Source organism: Notolepis coatsorum (genome assembly GCF_963971535.1).
Source record: "Notolepis coatsorum genome assembly, chromosome: 11".
Classification (NCBI taxonomy): Eukaryota; Metazoa; Chordata; class Actinopteri; order Aulopiformes; family Paralepididae; genus Notolepis; species Notolepis coatsorum.
In genome coordinates this window covers 25,363,705-25,382,898 of record NC_140175.1, presented here as the reverse complement: position 1 = coordinate 25,382,898, position 19,194 = coordinate 25,363,705, and the positions used below count along the sequence as shown (strand labels likewise).

General features: G+C 41.5%; 1 protein-coding gene across 1 annotated transcript; it reads left to right on the top strand.

Annotated features, from left to right (window-relative positions):
* The first annotated feature begins 3,187 nt into the window (after nucleotides 1–3,187).
* LOC311236944 (intracellular hyaluronan-binding protein 4) lies at nucleotides 3,188–18,983 on the top strand. Its single transcript, XM_084324750.1, has 8 exons — nucleotides 3,188–3,754; nucleotides 5,507–5,630; nucleotides 6,133–6,288; nucleotides 7,440–7,511; nucleotides 8,543–8,614; nucleotides 13,534–13,705; nucleotides 17,488–17,670; nucleotides 18,666–18,983. Exons 1-8 carry the CDS (start codon nucleotides 3,409–3,411, stop codon nucleotides 18,726–18,728), a joined length of 1,188 nt encoding a protein of 395 aa, XP_084180876.1. The 5' UTR covers nucleotides 3,188–3,408; the 3' UTR covers nucleotides 18,729–18,983.
* Nucleotides 18,984–19,194: the final 211 nt, after the last annotated feature.

The window sequence follows — 19,194 nt, the reverse complement described above, 5'->3', positions numbered from 1 at the left end:
GAACCAATGAGCTATAGTGCTTGGCAACATGCACAATGAACTATAGCGCTTGGCATCATGAACAAATTATCTATACCGGTTCGCAACATGAACCAATGATCTATACCGCTTGGCAACATGAACCAATGAGCTATAGCGCTTGGCAACATGAACCAATGAGCTATAGCGCTTGGCAACATGAACCAATGAGCTATAGCGCTTGGCAACATGCACAATGAACTATAGTGCTTGGCATCATGAACAAATGATCTATACCACTTGGCAACATGAACCAATGAGCTATAGCGCTTGGCAACACGCACAATGAGCTATAGCGCTTGGCAACATGAACCAATGATCTACACCGCTTGGAAACATTAACAAATGATCTAATACCGCTTGGACAGGAAGTATGATAAGGAATGATTTTTACATTTCACTCAACATGCTGCTGGTTAGCCTAAATATTGCCTGGTACAAAAGTGTGTATTCATGTTAGATTTCTATTATTGGGTTCTCAAGATGGCCTTCTCAGCCGAACTATGCTTCAATTCCTTTATATTTATGTACCCAAGAATAAATGCTTACTATAATTGATTGTACAAATGTTAACCTTGTAGATAATAACCAAAACCTCTCTTACAGATTAAAGAAACCCTGCAGTCTCGCCTTGCAAAACCAGCAGAGAATCATGACTCTACCAGACGGGAACTCCAGCCCCAATATAAAGAGGAGATGAGGTCCAGGATTCTGAACACTCATACCTAGGGATGGGGATCGAGACCCGGTTCTATACGGACCTGTTTCCAAAGTTTAGAAACCCGAAAAGCAATAAGGTCCGAGCTTATCGATACTGCTATCGAGACTAGCAGGTCCTATAACGTTATGGCTTGAGAGTCATGTCATTATGTCATCATTCAAATCCAATCAAATAAGATTTCAAAACAATTGTTACAGTAAATCAAATCACTGGTGCACAAACATATATCAATTGTCTATTGTCTTTCGGTTGTATATACATTTTCCCTCAGCAATGAATACATTTTTTTAATGAAATGTAATACAGCCTTGTGCACTTTGCTCTATCATTTGGTCAGTTGGTTGCTTGCTAGAACGGCTGAACGAGCAAAGCGGTGAAAGGCTTGCATTTCAGTAAAGTTAAAGATGAGGAGGAAGCTAAATTCTCATAGTTATACGTTATACTGTATGTTAAGAAATAAAAGCAATACCAGTTCTGTTGTATTATCGTCTTTCCACCAGATACTAGAAAAGTATCGATAGTAGTGTCGATAAAGACTCAGATTGTTACACAGTCTAGAAAATGGTATCACTATCAATTCAAATGTGCAATCCCCATCCCTATTCATACCATATTCATTCACCTTCACTCCCCAAAACTCACAGACACTCACAGTTACACTGCAGTACCTGGGTTGCTTGAAATAAGTTATAAAAATTCACATAAATAACAGTTCTGGAGAACCAAAAAACATACATTGCTCAAACTGTTCTTAGTCCTTTGAGAAAATGGAGTAAACATCAAACTGTTCAAAAGGATAGATCTGATTTTTGGAACCCCAGCCCTAATGACCAATGACGATGTTGATCGGTAGAATCCTTTTTCAGCACACTCCATGCTGTTCCTCATATTATCTCCAGCTAGTTAGCTACAAACTCCCTCATCTTAGCCTTAGCTCCAGCTATTTAGCCACAACCTAATGCAAATTCAGTGGGGTCAAGCTCCTGTCTGTACACAAGCTGACTGAAGCCCACTCAAATCTACTTTGTGTGCACTGTGGAGTACATTTCAGTTGGCTTCCTTCAGTCAGCTTGTACAGAGAGGAACTTGACCCTGTTGACTTTGCATTAGTTTGTAGCCAATTAGCTGGAGCTGGTATAAAGAACAAAGGCCTTATGTGCCACTAGGCACGAAGTGGATAGGTGAAGGTATAAAGAACAGCATGGACTGTGCAGAGAAAGGAACTACCGGTCAACGATGGTTCCAAACATCTCAAATGTCCCTTTAAAGTTTAATTATTGTTAGTGCAACTTCACTACCCCTTGTAGATCCTGTAACCACACCTTGTTTACAGAGTACCGGTGCCAATACTGATACCAAAACTGTAATTTGTTCTATACCTTAGACCCTTAGTTTGCTGAGTTACGTGGATTGCGTGTGAGCCAATCTGAGGCTTTGTTACATTTTGGATTTTGAATTGTATAACAGGATATAGATATAGATATAACAGAATACATGTTATATCTAGGAACAAACATGCTCATTGGCTCACTGACACTGATGACATTAACTACTTAGGTATCAAAATGTTGTATTGAATGACAGTGTTATTCTATACCAGATTTTGTTACCACAGACATTTTCAATACTTGTATTGAAGCAATTCGATAAATACCATAAAAGTATTATATTTAAATACCCAGCTCTAGTTACATAGGATTTTAAGTTATTTATTTATTTTTTACCCAGGGACAGTGCACATCTTCAGTTTCCACATCAATGTAAATGTGCCAGAATTAACCAATGGGCTAGTTTTCATCTGTAGTCCCTGCCTACCATTGGAGGGCTGCATTAGCACTGGATTTTTTGTTTGCTGTTGAGTGATCTGACCTTCTTATGGCTGTCTTAGAACTGTTGTGTAAATACACGCACCAAAGATGTTCTATACATTTCTATTTGGCCTACTTTTGTGTGTGAGTGTTGAAGCAGACTTACTGTATGTGGTTGAAATGCTTATTCTGAAATTAGTACAGGTAAGATAATGCATTATAATATAACCTACATTTGATATGTATTCGATTTTAATATTTGCTTTGTGTTTATTTGATGCTGCCAAATACATCCGAAAATAAAGTCCCTGTAAAACAGTTCACAGGAAAACATCCTGTTTATTATGATTGATTGATTGATTTTTATTGTGGATAGGGATAAAACATGATAAACATGATTCCATCATGGTCCCTGCCCTGGTATTAAAAAACAGGATATACATCAACATAAAACATTAAGATACAATATGCATATACAGTTGAAGATAAAAGAATAATATTGATGATATTGTGTCTAAACTATAAATAATGCTGTGTGGTGGTGGTACACATGTTCTGAAAGTTCAGTGGACAAAACAAAACACCCCTCATTATCATATTTCGGGGCGGGGCCTTCCTAACAAAGTGCTCCTCCATTTTGAATTAGGCACCACATGTCTAACCAACCTCACCTCGCTCACAGAGAGAGGAGCGCCGCGTGCATCTCTATCGTGTTTACACAAGGCCAACCCCGCAATGTTTAGCAATGCGTGAGTTTGTCTAGCTGGGCCATTAACAGCTATATTACATTCGAAAGAGAGCGAGCGCTTTTCGGGTAAGATATATTTTTTTACTAGCTAGCGAATTTTCCCTTCCAACAACATGAAGGACACAGTGGTGGGCGAGACGGCGCGCGACGGTGGAGCGCCCGACGACGACAGCGCGAGCTTCGGGTGCGCCGTGCCCGTCACCAACCGCTTCGCCCTGGGGATGCTGCTCGACGAGGAGGTCGACCCCTTCGACATCATCCGCGAAGCGGCGCAGGCGGCCAAGCTGCAGAAGAAGAAGAAGGACGACACGAAGAAAGCACCCGCCAATGTCGCGGGGGCCGGGGCGAAGCCCGGCGCCGGCGTCAAGAAAGAGTCTCAAAAGGACCGAAGAGTTCCCGGGAGCGAAGGCGAAAACTCTCAACAAGCCCAACAACAGACCAAAAGTTTACAACAACAAGGTAACGCTTAAAGCGGACGGGTATTAAACTGCGAGCTGGGTAACTTTTTTTAGCCGACGTAAAGTACAAACAAATATGCACATCGACTTGTATTATTGTGGATGGAAATTGCTGACTAGTCCTTGCGAGCTGCCAGCTGCTCTTTTGGGGGCTAGCTGTCAGCTAACGGCTAACCTCGTTGGGCCTACTGGACTTTTCTGGCTCTTTTCTCACAGCGTGCTGCTCTCCTGCACCTGGTGCAGAACCACCCGACACGCCCTCCTGTGGACATAACGCGACATTGCATCTTTGTATGCGGCCTTTTGAGAGTAGGGTCCAGCTGCAGCGCCGGAGAATCCTCCCACTGGGGCAAGCCTGTGGCAGCCACGAACCTATACTTTCTATAGAAGCAGCTCGGAGGTGCGCTGTTTTAAGTGAGCGTGTGTTATTGGATTGAGTGGTTGAACATTTTATTAATGTCCGGCTGTCCGCCTTATTTCGAATTTTATTAATGTCCGGCTGTCCGCCTTATTTCGAACTAGTTATGCGTAGGCCCTCTTTCGAAGTCGGTTAGAGTTTGTAATCGGGGCTGGTGGTCTTATCGCCCTGCTGCTCTAAAGATTAACTCTAAGCATAACTGACTTCGAAAGAGGGCCTTAGCATAACCAGTTCGAAACAAGGCGGACATTTAATAAAAACTGTAATCATTCCAATAACACACGCTCACTTAATTCTTAGATGGCATGCTCTTCCAAGAAATGTCCGTACTTTCCGCCAATCAGCGCGCTCTCTGTGGCTGCCACAGGCTTGCCCCTTGAGAGGATTATCCGGCGCTCCAGCTGGACCCTACTGGCCTTTTTTGATGGCTGCATGTTGGAGCCCATTTTAACACACGGGTCTCTTACCTACTGCGGGCCAACCTCGCTGAAAGGCCAGGGACCGATGAACAACGTCAGTCTAATAATCGGAAACTCTTATCGGACACTTTATTATTATTTTAATCATGAAGAGCTCAGTATTCCCCCCAGTCACTGCATTTGTAGATGGCCTGCCTTTGACAAGAATACATAACTAATCTGGCAGGTAACTTGGTGAAACAACTCATATGAAACATTATTTAGGCAAATGCAGGTGACGTCACAAATTACGTAGCTCCGTTTTGAGAAGAAGCTACATGCAGACGTTGCTGCGATTTAAACCTTTTTGACAATTGTATTGTAATAATGACTAAATCTAACAACGCGTTACGTCCAGTCGTGCCCCACAAGCCGAGCATTTGTGTCACACTTTGTTATACTAGCTAATCCCTCACCTTTTTATAAACGCCTGGAAGGTGTTTATATCTAAATAAACCCACAACTCATTGTTTGACCTCAAAACATTACTTGCAAATGCACCTGATATAATTAATTTCATTAAATCATGTATATTTGGCTCATCCAATGAAACTGCTCCTCCAGGAGTTATTGTGCTTACAAGTCCACCCCCCTTTAGAACCAGTGCATGACAGAACTGCTGTACAGAACTTGTAAGTCGCTTTGGATAAAGGAGTGACAGCTAAAATGTGTGTTGCTGAGCGTTCTGTGAGCACGTGCAGTTAACCCTTTCACTGCCTTCTGTCGTGTGGCAGTGAACGGGGTAACCTTCTGTCGTGTGGCAGTGAAAGGGTTAACCTTCTGTGTTTTGTCGCAGTGAAAGGGTTAACCTTCTGTGTATTGTCGCAGTGAAAGGGTTAAATAGCGTGTTGTCCCATCACGTCACTGTTGTGTGCAGGCCCTAGGTTTCCACCGCGGGGGGGTTCCAACGCAGCGGAGCAGCATGGAGAACGACGAAGCGTGGGCTTCCGGGACAGTAGGACCGGTGACAGCGATGCTTCCCTGGGGTTCTCTATTGAAAGGTAACTACCAGTAGCTCAGTATGAAATTTGAACACTCATTGTTTGTTGTTGTGAACCAGTGACGGGTAGGCAAAACCTTTTTCAAGGCAACTCTTCAAACAAACTTGCAGACTTTTGTAGACTGGCTTCTTTTTGACAAAAGACACAATGCTCAAATGTGTTTGTTTATTAAAGGGCACAGTGCACTGGATAAATTGGCACAGTTTACTCTTGCTGTGTCTGGTTATATAACTTTTTTTTTGCAAAGACTGAATCTGTGATGTAATATGCTGTATATCCAGTAGGGCTTTTCATTTGCTTGGCTTCAGGCCACGTTAGCTCATTGCCAACATTCATGCATGCGTTTTCTCCTCCTGTAGAAGCGGCTCCCTTTAGGACATAATGTTCCAGTTCATACCAAATGCAGAAAGACTGCTTTCCCTTTCTGTCAATTCCTGTTTGTCTGGATTTCTCATGATCGTGGCAATCATGTCCTCAATTTGTGCTCCGGTTCCTCTTGCAGAAACGTGGATCAGGGAGATCGGGGAGGAAGGGGACGCGGTGGCGGAGGAAGTGGCAGCCGCGGCAGAGGAGCGATGCGCGGCGGCTTCAGGTCCACAGACGGCTTCGACCAGCGGGGCAAGCGGGAGTTCGAGCGCCACAGCGGCAGCGACAGGACGTATGTAGAACGAAACCTGCCTAAGTTACCCATCCTAGTTTACTACCAACCTCTTCCGAATGACACGTGCTGTTGCATAATCTACGCTAAGTTATTGGTTGTTTGACAACCGGCTGGTCTGTGTTAGTCTGTTAGTTGACATAGTGGATGTTTGTCTTTTTCTGCATGCTGAAAGTTGTTTCTTGGGGAAATGATAAGTAGGCCTTTGGCATCACAGTAATATTCACATATGCACTAAATGCAACTCGGCAGTGGAGTCATTGATTCCCAGGACCTAAAATGACCCATCTCAAGGCCGCCCTATTTTCTTGATCCTCCAATCACAGGGTAGCAACAGTTGTGATTGGAGAATCACGAAAAGAGGGCAGGGCTTGGGGTAGGTCAAGTGGGAGGCGAAAAAAAAGAGGATGTACTTTCTGCGACCGCTGAAGAAGTTCCAACCTACCAAAGGCAGTGATGGTCCAAATCTACACTGCTGGTACAGAGTCTAAACCAGTTTGGTTTTGGGTCAGCCAGCACTCGAGGCGAGGCCAACCTGAGATGAGTCATCCGGACAGCAGAGGGATCATCGGCTGTAACCTGCCAACCCTCCAGGACCTCTGCAGGTCCAGGAGGCGTTGCCAACAAGATCATCACTGATCACATCTCTCCAACCTCTCCCACAGGGAAGAGACTGGGGACTGATGTCTTGACAGTTGTGGCCCTTCACTACAACCCTGACTACCACATATCGGCCCTCTCTCACGCAACTCTAAGTTTTTTTTTTTAATATATAACTCGGCATCCTCAAGTGCAATAGTTCAGGCTCTTACAGAGACTTGTGTATAAACTGTACTGCAAAGATTTTTTTACACCCCTGCAAATATCATTTGACCCACTGCATTTGCACAATAGTTCCATCACATCCACTTGCTTTCAGAACCTTTTTACATCTATATTTATCCTAGATGTGGTGTTTTTATCATCTTTGTGTGAACAAGCGCCAAGCCAAATTTCTTGTATGTGCAACATACTCTGCAATAAACATGATCCTGATTCTGGTTCTTGGTAAACTAGATTTAAAGAGATGTCTGTATGATTCATCGGCATACGGACATATGTGTAAGAATTTGGTATGAAATGACGCTTATTGAGATCAATCTGTGTTCCAGTGGAGTTAGACCAGAGGACAAGAGAGGAGGCGGTGGTCCACGGAACTGGGGATCCATGAAGGACCAAATAAGGTAAGTCTTCAAGTCTATGCTCAGATTTTAAAGAAGTCTTAACTTTTAAGATAATTAAAATTTAATTTCCAATTGACCTCAAATACTAAATTGATCAAATTGGACTTTGAACATGCAAACATTTTGGGGGTGGAAACCACAATTTGGTAGAATGTGATTGGACCATACAAATGTCTGTGGCTGGATAAAGCATCTTCCTAGTAAGAGCCTCATTTTCACATCATCTAGCTTTGGGAAGAGGGTGATGTTAGTTGGACTAACATCAGCCTTTCTCTACAACTATATCAACTACCAAAGGGGAGCAGGAGTTTGATTGATCCATAACATTGAAGGCATGTCAAGTTTGTTTTGAAAGTGCTCCTCAAGTAGTCATTTTTGTGAACGCAGCATTTCCCTTCTTGAGATCAATTTTTTTTCCATTCGTCATTTGTGTTCTCTCAAAAAGCTGCCATGCCCAGATTCACTGATAAGTGACTACTGCCTATGGTAGGGCAAATGACAAGCGAACTGCCTACTACACAGCTAGCATTAGCACTGATGTCTATGGTAGGGGAAATGACAAGCTAACTGCCTACTACACAGCTAGCATTAGTGACTATGTGTTTTCCTCTTGCTAAATGCTTGCAGTGGGGGGTGGGGGGTCACCTTCCAACACAAGATGCCAGAGTCGTATATATGATATTCCTTTATTGATCCCCTTGGGGAAATGCAGGCATCATAGCAGCATGGGGGAGGGGAGGTACAGGTAGAAGACATGGTACAGAATTATAGTATAGTGGAGAAGTTAAGATATAATAAAAAGGCAGTGTAAACAATACACATGCATACATGCAAATAAGTGCATCAGTCTTCTTTATGTCCAGAGAGCACTCCTGGAACTCTGCTGAGCACACCTACTTCCCCTCTCCTAATAAACGCAATTTTCTATCATGATGATTGTCTTATCATGATTTCCAATTGAATGAAAAGCCTATATGATCACACCGATGCACGTTAATGTTATGTAATGCTGATGTTGCTCTGTGTTGCAGTGCCGAGGCTGAAGGGGTTCCTGCTGAGGAGAGAGTGGAGGGAACGGATACTGCTGAGACTGGAGGAAACCAGTAAGTACTACAGGATGTGACACCACCCACACACCTACGCAGTGCTGCCTGTACTTCACACACTGAATCAGCTCTGCCATAACAACTGTTGAATCAAATGTTTACATTTATCATTTAGCTGACTCTTTTATCCAAAGCGACTTGCAACAAGTTGGCAAGAGGGGTACATCTTGCTGACTTGTTGTTTACTATTTGTAAGCCGATTTGGATAAAAGCGCTACAATTTACAGACTGAGTGACTAAATTAGTTTACATTTACTAATGAGTCCTTAAACAGCCTTAAATGATCTTTGGTCTTAAATATTTATATATTGAATGCTGTAAGCGGGATCCAAAATGAACAAGCATCTATAATACAGCTGTAGAGGAGCTGCATAATTTGTTAAATGCCTTCCTATTTAGAGAAGGAAGGTTTATAGCAGGTTTGCCACCTGATTTGATGCGATAGGTCTATGATGATCAGTTCATTGCATGAGGTGGAATCCACCAGCTACGCAGCTTGTGAGGGAGGAACATGGCTTTAATGAAAAACAGCTGTTCAAAAGCTGTAGTTTCAAAACAAATTGGATTAGATAAAAAATGTTGTCATTATACAGCACAAAGTACAGTACAACAAAAATAAGTCTGGCATCCAACCAGAGTGCAAATGTAACGGTGAAGTGCAATAGTAATGTATATATACAGGTGATTTAAACTGGGTATAAAATATATGAATTATTGAGTATAGTGCGCATATTTACAACATCCCTTCTCTGCTCCTACAAGTTCTGAGCGAATTCTGGGTAGCCACAGCACGGGGACCTTTCAGAGAGGTGACATCCATTATTTCCCAACCCACTGCACGATTGGTTCTTGACAAGCGCGTCGTTCGGTATTACTATTGACAAAGCCTACTTTGCTGGAACGATTTTTTTCGCACTATACAGTATGCAGTATAAGTCTTTATTTGTCATCAGATTAACACGCACACGCATGCGATCAGCAACCCACAGGAACACAGACACTGAGACGTATGTCATTTTGAAATCTGTCGCAAATCGCTTCCTGTTGAATGGACAGCGATCAGATGCCGAAACTCGGCTGTTTTACACACTCCTCATTCGCCTTATGAGGCGTGTGTGTGCAAATATTTTCAGCATGAACGCGCGTTTGAATTTAAGTGAGTGGCATTCAGCATGCAACAGGGTAAGAACAGATTTGGACGTTAAGAACATCTTGATGAATGTGGCGGTGGTTTTTCTTCTCTTAACAAACGGGTAAGCAAGAATATAAGAAAACGTATTGTTGAATGAGGCCCATTGGGTTTAGGCAATGGGATCTCCAGTGCGTCTCCTTCATGCGTCATTGTAGGCGTCACGTGACTGGCATCGCACGGCCCCTCTTCAGAAGATTAATGCATCTACTAAATCAGTAGGAAATATTGCAGGGTACCATTCTGCCAATATTTGAGCAGAAGAGGAGCAATCAAGAGTACATTAAGTTTAGGGATGCACCGAATGGGAAATTCTTGGCCGAAACCGATACCGAAAATAGAAAACAGTTGGCCGAAAGCCGAAAATGATTCATAGAATAGAATTTTTTTTTACCAATGTTGTGGAACATTATGATTATGGAAAAATATATGATTATGGCAAAATATATGATTATGGCAAAACTTAAATAATAAATAATCACTATGGGTCCATAAAACATTTATTCAGCACTTCTGAATGCATACAGTACATTAATTCCATCTTTTCTCTGGCTGCGCAGCGGACATCTGTGCTCTACTGAGCGCACCTTTCTAGTCCCCAGCTGAATGTGCTCGCTTGACTCGGCACAGTAGACGCGCGACAGACAGACAGCTGGGCTGTGTTAACATTACAATGTACAGTCGCGCGAAATAACGTTATGAATGCCCGAAATAACATAGCATTACAAAGTACAGTTGACAGCTGGGCTGTGTTAACGTTACAATGTAAAGTCGCGCGAAATAACGTTATGAATGCCCGAAATAACAGCATTACAAAGTACAGTTGACAGCTGGGCTGTGTTAACGTTACAATGTAGTCGCGCGAAATAATGTTATGAATGCCCGGAATAACATAATGTCACAAAGTACAGGTCCAGCTCGGTATGATGTCATAATCAAACATTCTAGAACATTTGTGTATCTATTCAACAATTCTCTCACAGCTGAGTGTGGACGACAGCGGGGACGAGGGAGAGTAACTACATAACATAGGCAGAAACACAATCCCCCCCTCGCTCTGAATAATATGCATATTAGATCACTCAGTGATTAACCGCGGCATATAGCAAATAAGGATATAAAGCATGTTAAAGACTCATTTATTGGACGTGTTGCGCGCAGAGTTTACATAGAAACAGCGCGACTCCCGACAGCGCGACATCATCACAACAACACGCAAGGTTGTTAGGTTGTTTCTGTTTCATGACATATTTTCGGTAAACTCTTTCGGCCGAAAGGCAATTTTGCCATTTTCGGCAGAAAACTTTCAGTGCCGAAATTTCGGTGCATCCCTAATTAAGATTAATTATGACAACAGACTAGGCTAAATGAGACTGTTATCGTTTTGCGTTGAGCAGGTGATGTGCGAAATTATGAAACTGGGAACTACCATAATAATAAGGGTTGGGCATCGTTTGGATTTGCACGATTCAGTTCTAAACTATTCTCGATTCCGATTATTTGAGGTGCAGGTCACAGCTTATTTAGCAGGAGAGACATTTTATTTGAAAAATTCTTACTTTCACATTGTCCATTGACTTGATACAGTTTAATTTGGTTGTTGTACTGTAACTAGGGTATTCAATTACATAACTTCAATAACTAACTAAAACTGAAAAGGCACATATGTACATGAAACTCTTAACTTAATAAACTGAAACCTGCTGAAATAACATTGCAAGTTGGCAGCAGTCTAAAAAACAAAGGGCTGCAGCCCAGGTCGGTGTTGAGATATGAAACAAAATAAAAGTCATGTGACAAATTAATAATAAAAAAATAAACAAAGATTTAGTTTCCGGAACCGGTTCTCGGTGCCCAACCCTAATAATAATAATAATAATAATAATACAGCTAGGGTTTAGATTACCGGTACTTAGCCTAAACGAGTCCTGCCCACCAAGCCACAGTAGTCTTACAAGTAGCCCAATACTGTTCTGTCTACAGGAGCCCTTGGCAGGTGAGCCAGAAGCTACATTTCATGCCCTGGCTCGAGACTAAATAGACTTAACTTCACATTTATAAACTTATTTAGACGGATGTTCACCAGTTACTGTCATCTTGCAGTACTGATCATTTTGAGCTGACAATATTTGTATTGTATTTACAATTCCTATTTTCCACATTTGGTGCTCATTTCTTTATTACAAAAAATTATTTAAAGGGGCAGTTCACCCCCCAAAAAAAGAAACCCAAAGTGCTATCTATCCATCCAGATTGTTCTAGTGTGATCCTCCCTAGTTGAGATATCTGCTGTTCATTACTATTGGGGGTGAAACTGCTCAAAGCAAGGTCTGTGGATTATTCTGAGTAACAAGGTCATGAATTCTGGAGAGATATTGCTTGTTTTTCAAATTTATTTATTTCGTGCTTGGAGCGCCACAAACATTCTGCTCAATTGTAGTGACTGCAACTATCTCAAACTAGGAAAATCACACAGACAGAAATGACAATTAAAATAAATGAATGTATATATGTTTCCTGTTGGTTGTCAGTTAAGGCCATGGGTAGGTAGGGAATTTATTTTATTCTTTCCCACGGCGACTATGGATAGGAAATTTCTTATAATAAAAAATTGCATGTTTAATATCTAATACTAAAGGTTTGACTTTTATGAAACTTTATTGTTAAAGTTTCAATTTTTTTTTGTACTCTTAAAATAAATTGGGTCGCACCTAAATCGGGTTGGTCGGCAACTGGAAACTATTTTTTCTTTTAGGCCTAATCTAGTAATTCATGCACAAACTATAATATATTTGTGGCCATAAGAACCTGTGAGCAGCTTAACCATTTTATGCAGAAAATTTGCTAAATGTAGGGCTTTGTTCATTTGAGCTATTGCTGATATTTTCCCACCAGAACTGTGAACGCAGTCAAAGCATTAACTCTGGTTTCTTGAGAAATTATGCATCTTGTATAGTTATCATAAGGGCAAGTTCAGAATTATCTACCGATAGCCCTATTTCTTTCTCGTCAATGATGTTGACTCCTGAATTCCCCTACTGGGATTAATAAAGGTTCATCTAATCGGTAGAGTCCCTTTGTCAGCACAATCCATGCTGTTCCACCCACTGGATACCCCCCAGCGCTGGCTGCCTGCCCACACAACTAATGCAAAGTCAGTGGGGCCACTCTCCAGTCTGTACAAGCCCCGACATAAACACTGAAACCTACGTCACAGTGCACCCAAAGTCGGGTTCAGACATGAGGCTTGTGGCCGCATCAGGGGGGTATATCCAGTGTGATGGACTGCAGAGAAAGGACTCTACCGATCTACAGTCATTGATGCATAGGACATTTCATTTCAAACCTTTAATTGAACTCAAAAGGCAACTTGAGGTTTCCCTCATTTACAGTCGAGATGAGAAATGGGCAAAATAAAATCATATAAAATAACCATAAAACTACAAGATGAGGCAATAAGCAAGGATAACTAAATCGATTACCGCGTAGAACTTGATTGACTAGGGTTGGAGGGCAAGGTTTTAAACTCTGCAAGGGGAGGATCTTTCCATGAGCTGGCGGCATTGTAACGAAATGCCCTGTTCCGAGCAAACTTTCCAGAATTTCATTCCAATAATGTAGTATAGGGAGGTAGCTGGAAGGAAAGGGGCCCAAAATTCTATTCTGAACATACTCCTCCTTTATAATAGTGGACGTGTGGCGCTGAACTAATTGTGCCGGTTCGCAGCGCCCCAGAGGCCGAGGGAGAGCCTGCCGTGGAGCCCGTGGTGGAGATGTCCCTGGACGAGTGGAAGGCCCTGCAGAAGCAGAACAGACCCAAGGCCGAGTTCAACATCCGTAAGGCTGACACCGCGGTGCCCACCGACTCCAAGGTCATCCACAAGTCCAAGAAGCAGGAGGTGGGATTGAATTACAAAGCACAGCTTCCACACAGTCTAGTACAGGGGTCGGCAACCTTTACTATCAAAAGAGCCACTTTTCCCCCGTCCCACAAAATAAAATGCTCAGGGAGCCGCACAACCTATTTACCCTTAAAATGAAGATAACACGGTGTATAACGTTTTATATATCCCCAAGCATACCCCACATTTAGCATAAAACGCCTGACAATTGCATACCCAAAGTAATTTGCGATTTATTATACTTTATACTTATAGCACACAGTTTGTTGCATTAATGGAATTATAAAGCAACAAAGAGAATTTTTGACTTTTTATTGCTGTTTTTACCTGTTTTTACCAAAGGAAAACCTCAAACTCTTATGAAGAGGAGAAAAAAATACTGGCTGTGTAGACCTATTTTTTAATAAAACGCAGAAGAGGAGACAAAACACTGGTGTCTGTAGACCGACTTTGAAATAAAACCCTGAACTATTCAGGTATATTTGAGTCCTTCCCTTATTTGTGGAACATTTATAAAATAGAAAGTAGTCTACTTTGAAAAAAGAATACCATGTGTAGACCTACTTTGAAATAAAACACAGAAAAGGAGAAAAAACACTGGCATCTGTAGACCTACTTTGAAATAAAACCCTGAACTATGCAGCTCTATTAGAGTCCTTCCCTTACTTGTGGAAAATCTATAAAATAAAAAAAAAATTCATTCGCACCACATATCGGGCATACAGGTAAGCCTTTTGTTGACTAAATATCTTAGTTGATGAAATATTTTTTCATTTCAGTGTCACAGTATGACATCGATCTCCAAAATAATAATAAGAAAAAAAGCTAAAAAAAATCTGGTTTTTAGCACGTGTGACCAGATGATGATTCCATTCTTGAACTCTCTCCCTGAGACGTTGATGACAATGAGAATGCTGATGATGTCACTACAAGTATTACTCAGTTTAGTAGGGGCGCATTGATAATGAGACATTAACCATGATACATTTTCTGTTGCGGCCGATAGCCGGTATTGTCTGTATGAAGAAGGTTATAACGGTAATCCCAATTTTGTCCATGCTTAGTGATGAAACATAAACTCTCTCTGCTCTTTTACTCTTCACCCTCCTGTTCTCTCAATGGAGGTCAAGCAACCTGGTAAACTTGGCCCATAGAGCAGCCAACTAGTTTGTTAGCCAATGTGTTCTCGCAACTACTGCCATTAGAGGCACATTTGGAAGATGACACTGCTTCTTACTTATTTATGTTCAATGGTGGTTGAAACACTGACTTTTCCACATTGGTGCCACAGTGGAAAGAGTGATGGGCGTCAGTAACCTCATTGCAGAATAAGTCGGGAGCCTCTTGGTGGCAGTATACACATAATATTTTTTCATTTCAGTGTTGCAGTATGACATCGATCTCCAAAAAAAAAGGAAAATTTGTTTTTGTTTTTTTTTTGGGCCAGGGAGCCGCAGCTGATTGGCTAAAGAGCCGCATGCGGCCTCGAGGCCGCAGGTTGCCGACCCCTGGTCTAGTAGAACATATGATTAGCCAGATAAGCGATGGTTTCAAACTAATGAATAAATGGTGCTTTTGACCATGTTATAAAAAATTGTGGGTCCCGTGGCTGGCTCCACCTAGTCCTCCTGTGGAGAATGATTGAATGGATGGCATCTATAATGCAGCTGTAGAGGAACTGCAGAATTCATTTGCCACATAGAATATAAAGAGCAGTCTTCTTGGGTGCTAAAGAATATTTAGGCAACTTTGCACAAGTGCTAGAATGCCTTCCTGTTTAGGGAAGGAAGGTTCATGACAGGTCTACCACCTGATGCGATCAGTCCATGATGCTCAGTTCATTGCATGAGGTGGAATCCACCAGCTACGCAGCTTGTGAGAAATTGCTTCAATGAAAAACGGCTGTGGTTTCAAAACTAATTTTGAAACTAGATTCAAAACTGACATTGGCGAAATTCTACTTGCTAATATGATGTTTCCTAGCTTGCTTTTTCGTTGTAAAATCTGGTGGATTGTATGATGTCCAAACCCACAATATTTTGCCAAGTTAATCCATCTGCTGGACATGTGTGGCATATCAAGATGAAACGGCACAACTTTTTCATGGTCCGTTTTGAGTTTTTGGGCGGTCTGAGCAGATAACAGAATATTCTGTGCGTGCCCACATTCACAAAAGCTAGAACAGATTACTGATAAAGAGAAGAATTATCCTGTGACATCAGGCACTCGGCATGGAACCTACGCTCATCATGGTTTATTACCAGTGTATTCATACTTGTACCACTGTATATGATACTGTACATACATTAGCTTAGCAAATTTACTCTATAGCTTCGTCATATATATTACTCCACATATTCACAGTTTAACCCTTTCACTACCACACTACAGACGGTTAACCATTTCACTGCCACACTACAGCCGGTTAACCCTTTCACTACCACACTACGGTTAACTCTGTAGTGTGGTAGTGAAAGGTTAACCTTCTGTAGTGAAAGGGTTAAGCTGTGTGCTTTGGTCCACTTTACTGCTACTTTGCACTCTGGTTAGATGCTAACTTAATTTTAGTGTACTTGTGCATCTACCGGTAATCTAAATGATGCATGATATATCGGCCGCCGATATAATATTGGCCGATATGGTAATTTTACACCGGTATCGTCCGATATCCAGATAGGGCTGATGTAAAGGGGGAAAATATATATATATGTTTTGGTCTTAAATGGATTCAAAATATCAGTCATTTCCGAAAATAAGTTACAAAAAAAAAAAAAATTGGAAAATAAAGGTTTTTCTATACAGATATCGGCCAGAACAGCAATATTAATATCGGTATTGGCCACAATTTTCACATGGGTTAACCTGGGCTAGAAGCATTGAGTTAGTGTTAACCTGGGCTAAAGCATGGAATCTAATCTAATGTTAACCTGGGCTAAAGCATGTTAACCTGGGCTAAAGCAGCTAATATAATAACCTCGGCTAATCTAATGTTAACCTTGGCTAAAGTGTGTTAACCTGGACTAAAGCATCTTAATATAATGTTAACCTGGACTAAAGCATCTTAATATAATAACCTGGACTAAAACATCTTAATATAATGTTAACCTGGGCTAAAGCATCTAATATAATAACCTGGGCTAAAGCATCTAATATAATGTTAACCTGGGCTAAAGCATATAATCTAATGTTAACCCGGGCTAAAGTGTGTTAACCTGGACTAAAGCATCTAATATAATGTTAACCTGGGCTAAAGCATCTAATATAATGTTGACCTGGGCTAAAGCACCTAAAAGGCTACGAGGAAAGACTAGTCTCCCATTTGGCCTTATGCACCGAAATCTCCCATTAGTCACTTGGTGGCTGAAATTGAATTGCTTTTCAGTCGACACAGTTCCGGACTTGATTGGAGGCAATAACAATAACCTGCACTAACAAAACAAAGAAATACATTTAACCACATTAGAAATGTCAACTTTGACCCCTGCAAACGATTTAGTTTTTTATGACCAGTCCCCAATGATCACTATGCCCGTTATGATGGAGACAACAGCCACTCTAAAATGTGCTGTTGTTCAGCACCTTGCCACAGATGGCTCAAGTTTAGGGGTCGTGTAATAGGCATGCTGACTGCAGGAATGTCTACTAGAGCTCTTGCCGGAGTAATGAATGTGATTGGTATTCTGTTCCACGATCCCGCCTTGTTTTTTGTTTTTTTTAGTACCTCTGTATCCCTAATTTCCATGAATTAACGAGTGTTTATGCTATTTCTGTTGGACCAGGCTGATGAAGAGGAGGAAGCGGCTGCCCTGCGCCGCCCAGCCAATGACATCACAGCCCAACTGAGAATCGATTTTGGCAACCTGGCCAGACCCTCACGTGGGACCAGAGGAAGGGGCAGAGGTGGACGGGGTGGGCCACCCATGAGGCCAGAGAGCACCTCTCCTCAGAAACCCATGGAGAAGGTAAACTCAGGACAGATATCTGGCTGCTAAAACTATGTACTGCTAGGAGGAAGATTGTAGAACTTTGTACTGCTAGGAAAAGGTCTTCATCTGGTGGTGATTGTACAACGTTGTACTGCTAGGAGTAACTGTCTTCATCTGGGGAATATAAATCTTCATCTGGGGACTATAGAACTATGTACTACTAGGAGATAATGTAGAATATAAATCTAGATTGTATAACTACTTACTGCTAGGAGAGTCGCTAGGAGAGTCTTAATCTGGGGAATATAAATCTTCATCTGTAGATTGTAGAACTATGTATGGTTAGCAGAAGCCTTTTGAATAGAAAATGTTCACACCCAAGCATAAATCATCTAAATGTAGGTTGTACACTATATACTTAGCTTTAAGCAGTAACTACACCCACCATGGTCATGTTGCTGTCATTTTGGTTCCCGTCTTCACCTTGCTGCGCACACTGCCCCACCCAGTGTTTTCAGAGTAGCCATTTTCCCCCTCTAGACTGACTGTGATGGTACCTCCTCAAAGAGGCACTCTTGACATCATATTGGCCGGGGCAAGGTGAAAAGTTTCAACCACCTGGGCACCAGAATTACCATGGGTTTAGTTGCTAATGCACAATGCCCCCTTTCTCTAAGTTAGTACACGATGTACCTATTGATGGCCAAAGAAATATTAACCTTTTTGAGAAGAAAATAAATTCTTGCAGAATGCAGTTTTTTTTAGGATTCCAATAAAATACTGTTTGGATCATATTACTATATTATGTGTTAACAATACCGACAGGGTAATGGTGCCTCGCAAAGTGCAGATGGGAGGTTTGCTCTTCGGTCATCGCTATGTTTTGGTAGTTACTTAAACGGGATGGGTCTAAACTGTAATGTTCTAGATTGTATGTGATAATTCTGTAAAATGAAGATTAATTTTATTTATTATCCCTCAAGTTGATGGTGTTATGATCTTAAGTATATTGTGTTTGTTTGCTTTTCCAGCCCCAGTTCAAGGCTCAAGCACCAAACCCTGACGACCCAGAGGATTTCCCTGCTTTGGCCTAAAGGGAAGCCAAGGGACCCCACAGTACTGGACCAGCGCCACCTGTAAAGTGTCTTAATGGGATCAGTTGCACTTCCCAGGGGGAATCTAAATAAAAATGAACGGGTTTTAGCTTGTATACATCCCAAAGGACTGTATATAGATCAGAGTACTTATTAAGCTCTGTATAGTTCCAGATGAATGGCTTTTCATTGCAATGGGAATTATATGAATACTTGACCTGTTTATAAAAAAAATAAATGCACTGTTGTCATCGATGCGACTTGAGTGGGTGATTTTTATGCATTGTAGTAGCTAGGGCTGACCTTCGAATATTTAAAAAAAAATTGGAATTCGAAGCTTCGGGGCCGACATTCTATTTTAATTTTAAGCTTCGAGATAAAAAAAAAAAAAATTATTTTATATATGTTTTGGGACTTGTACAGCACTTTGTTCAACTTTGTCCGTGCTGTAAAGTTGAAATCTTTT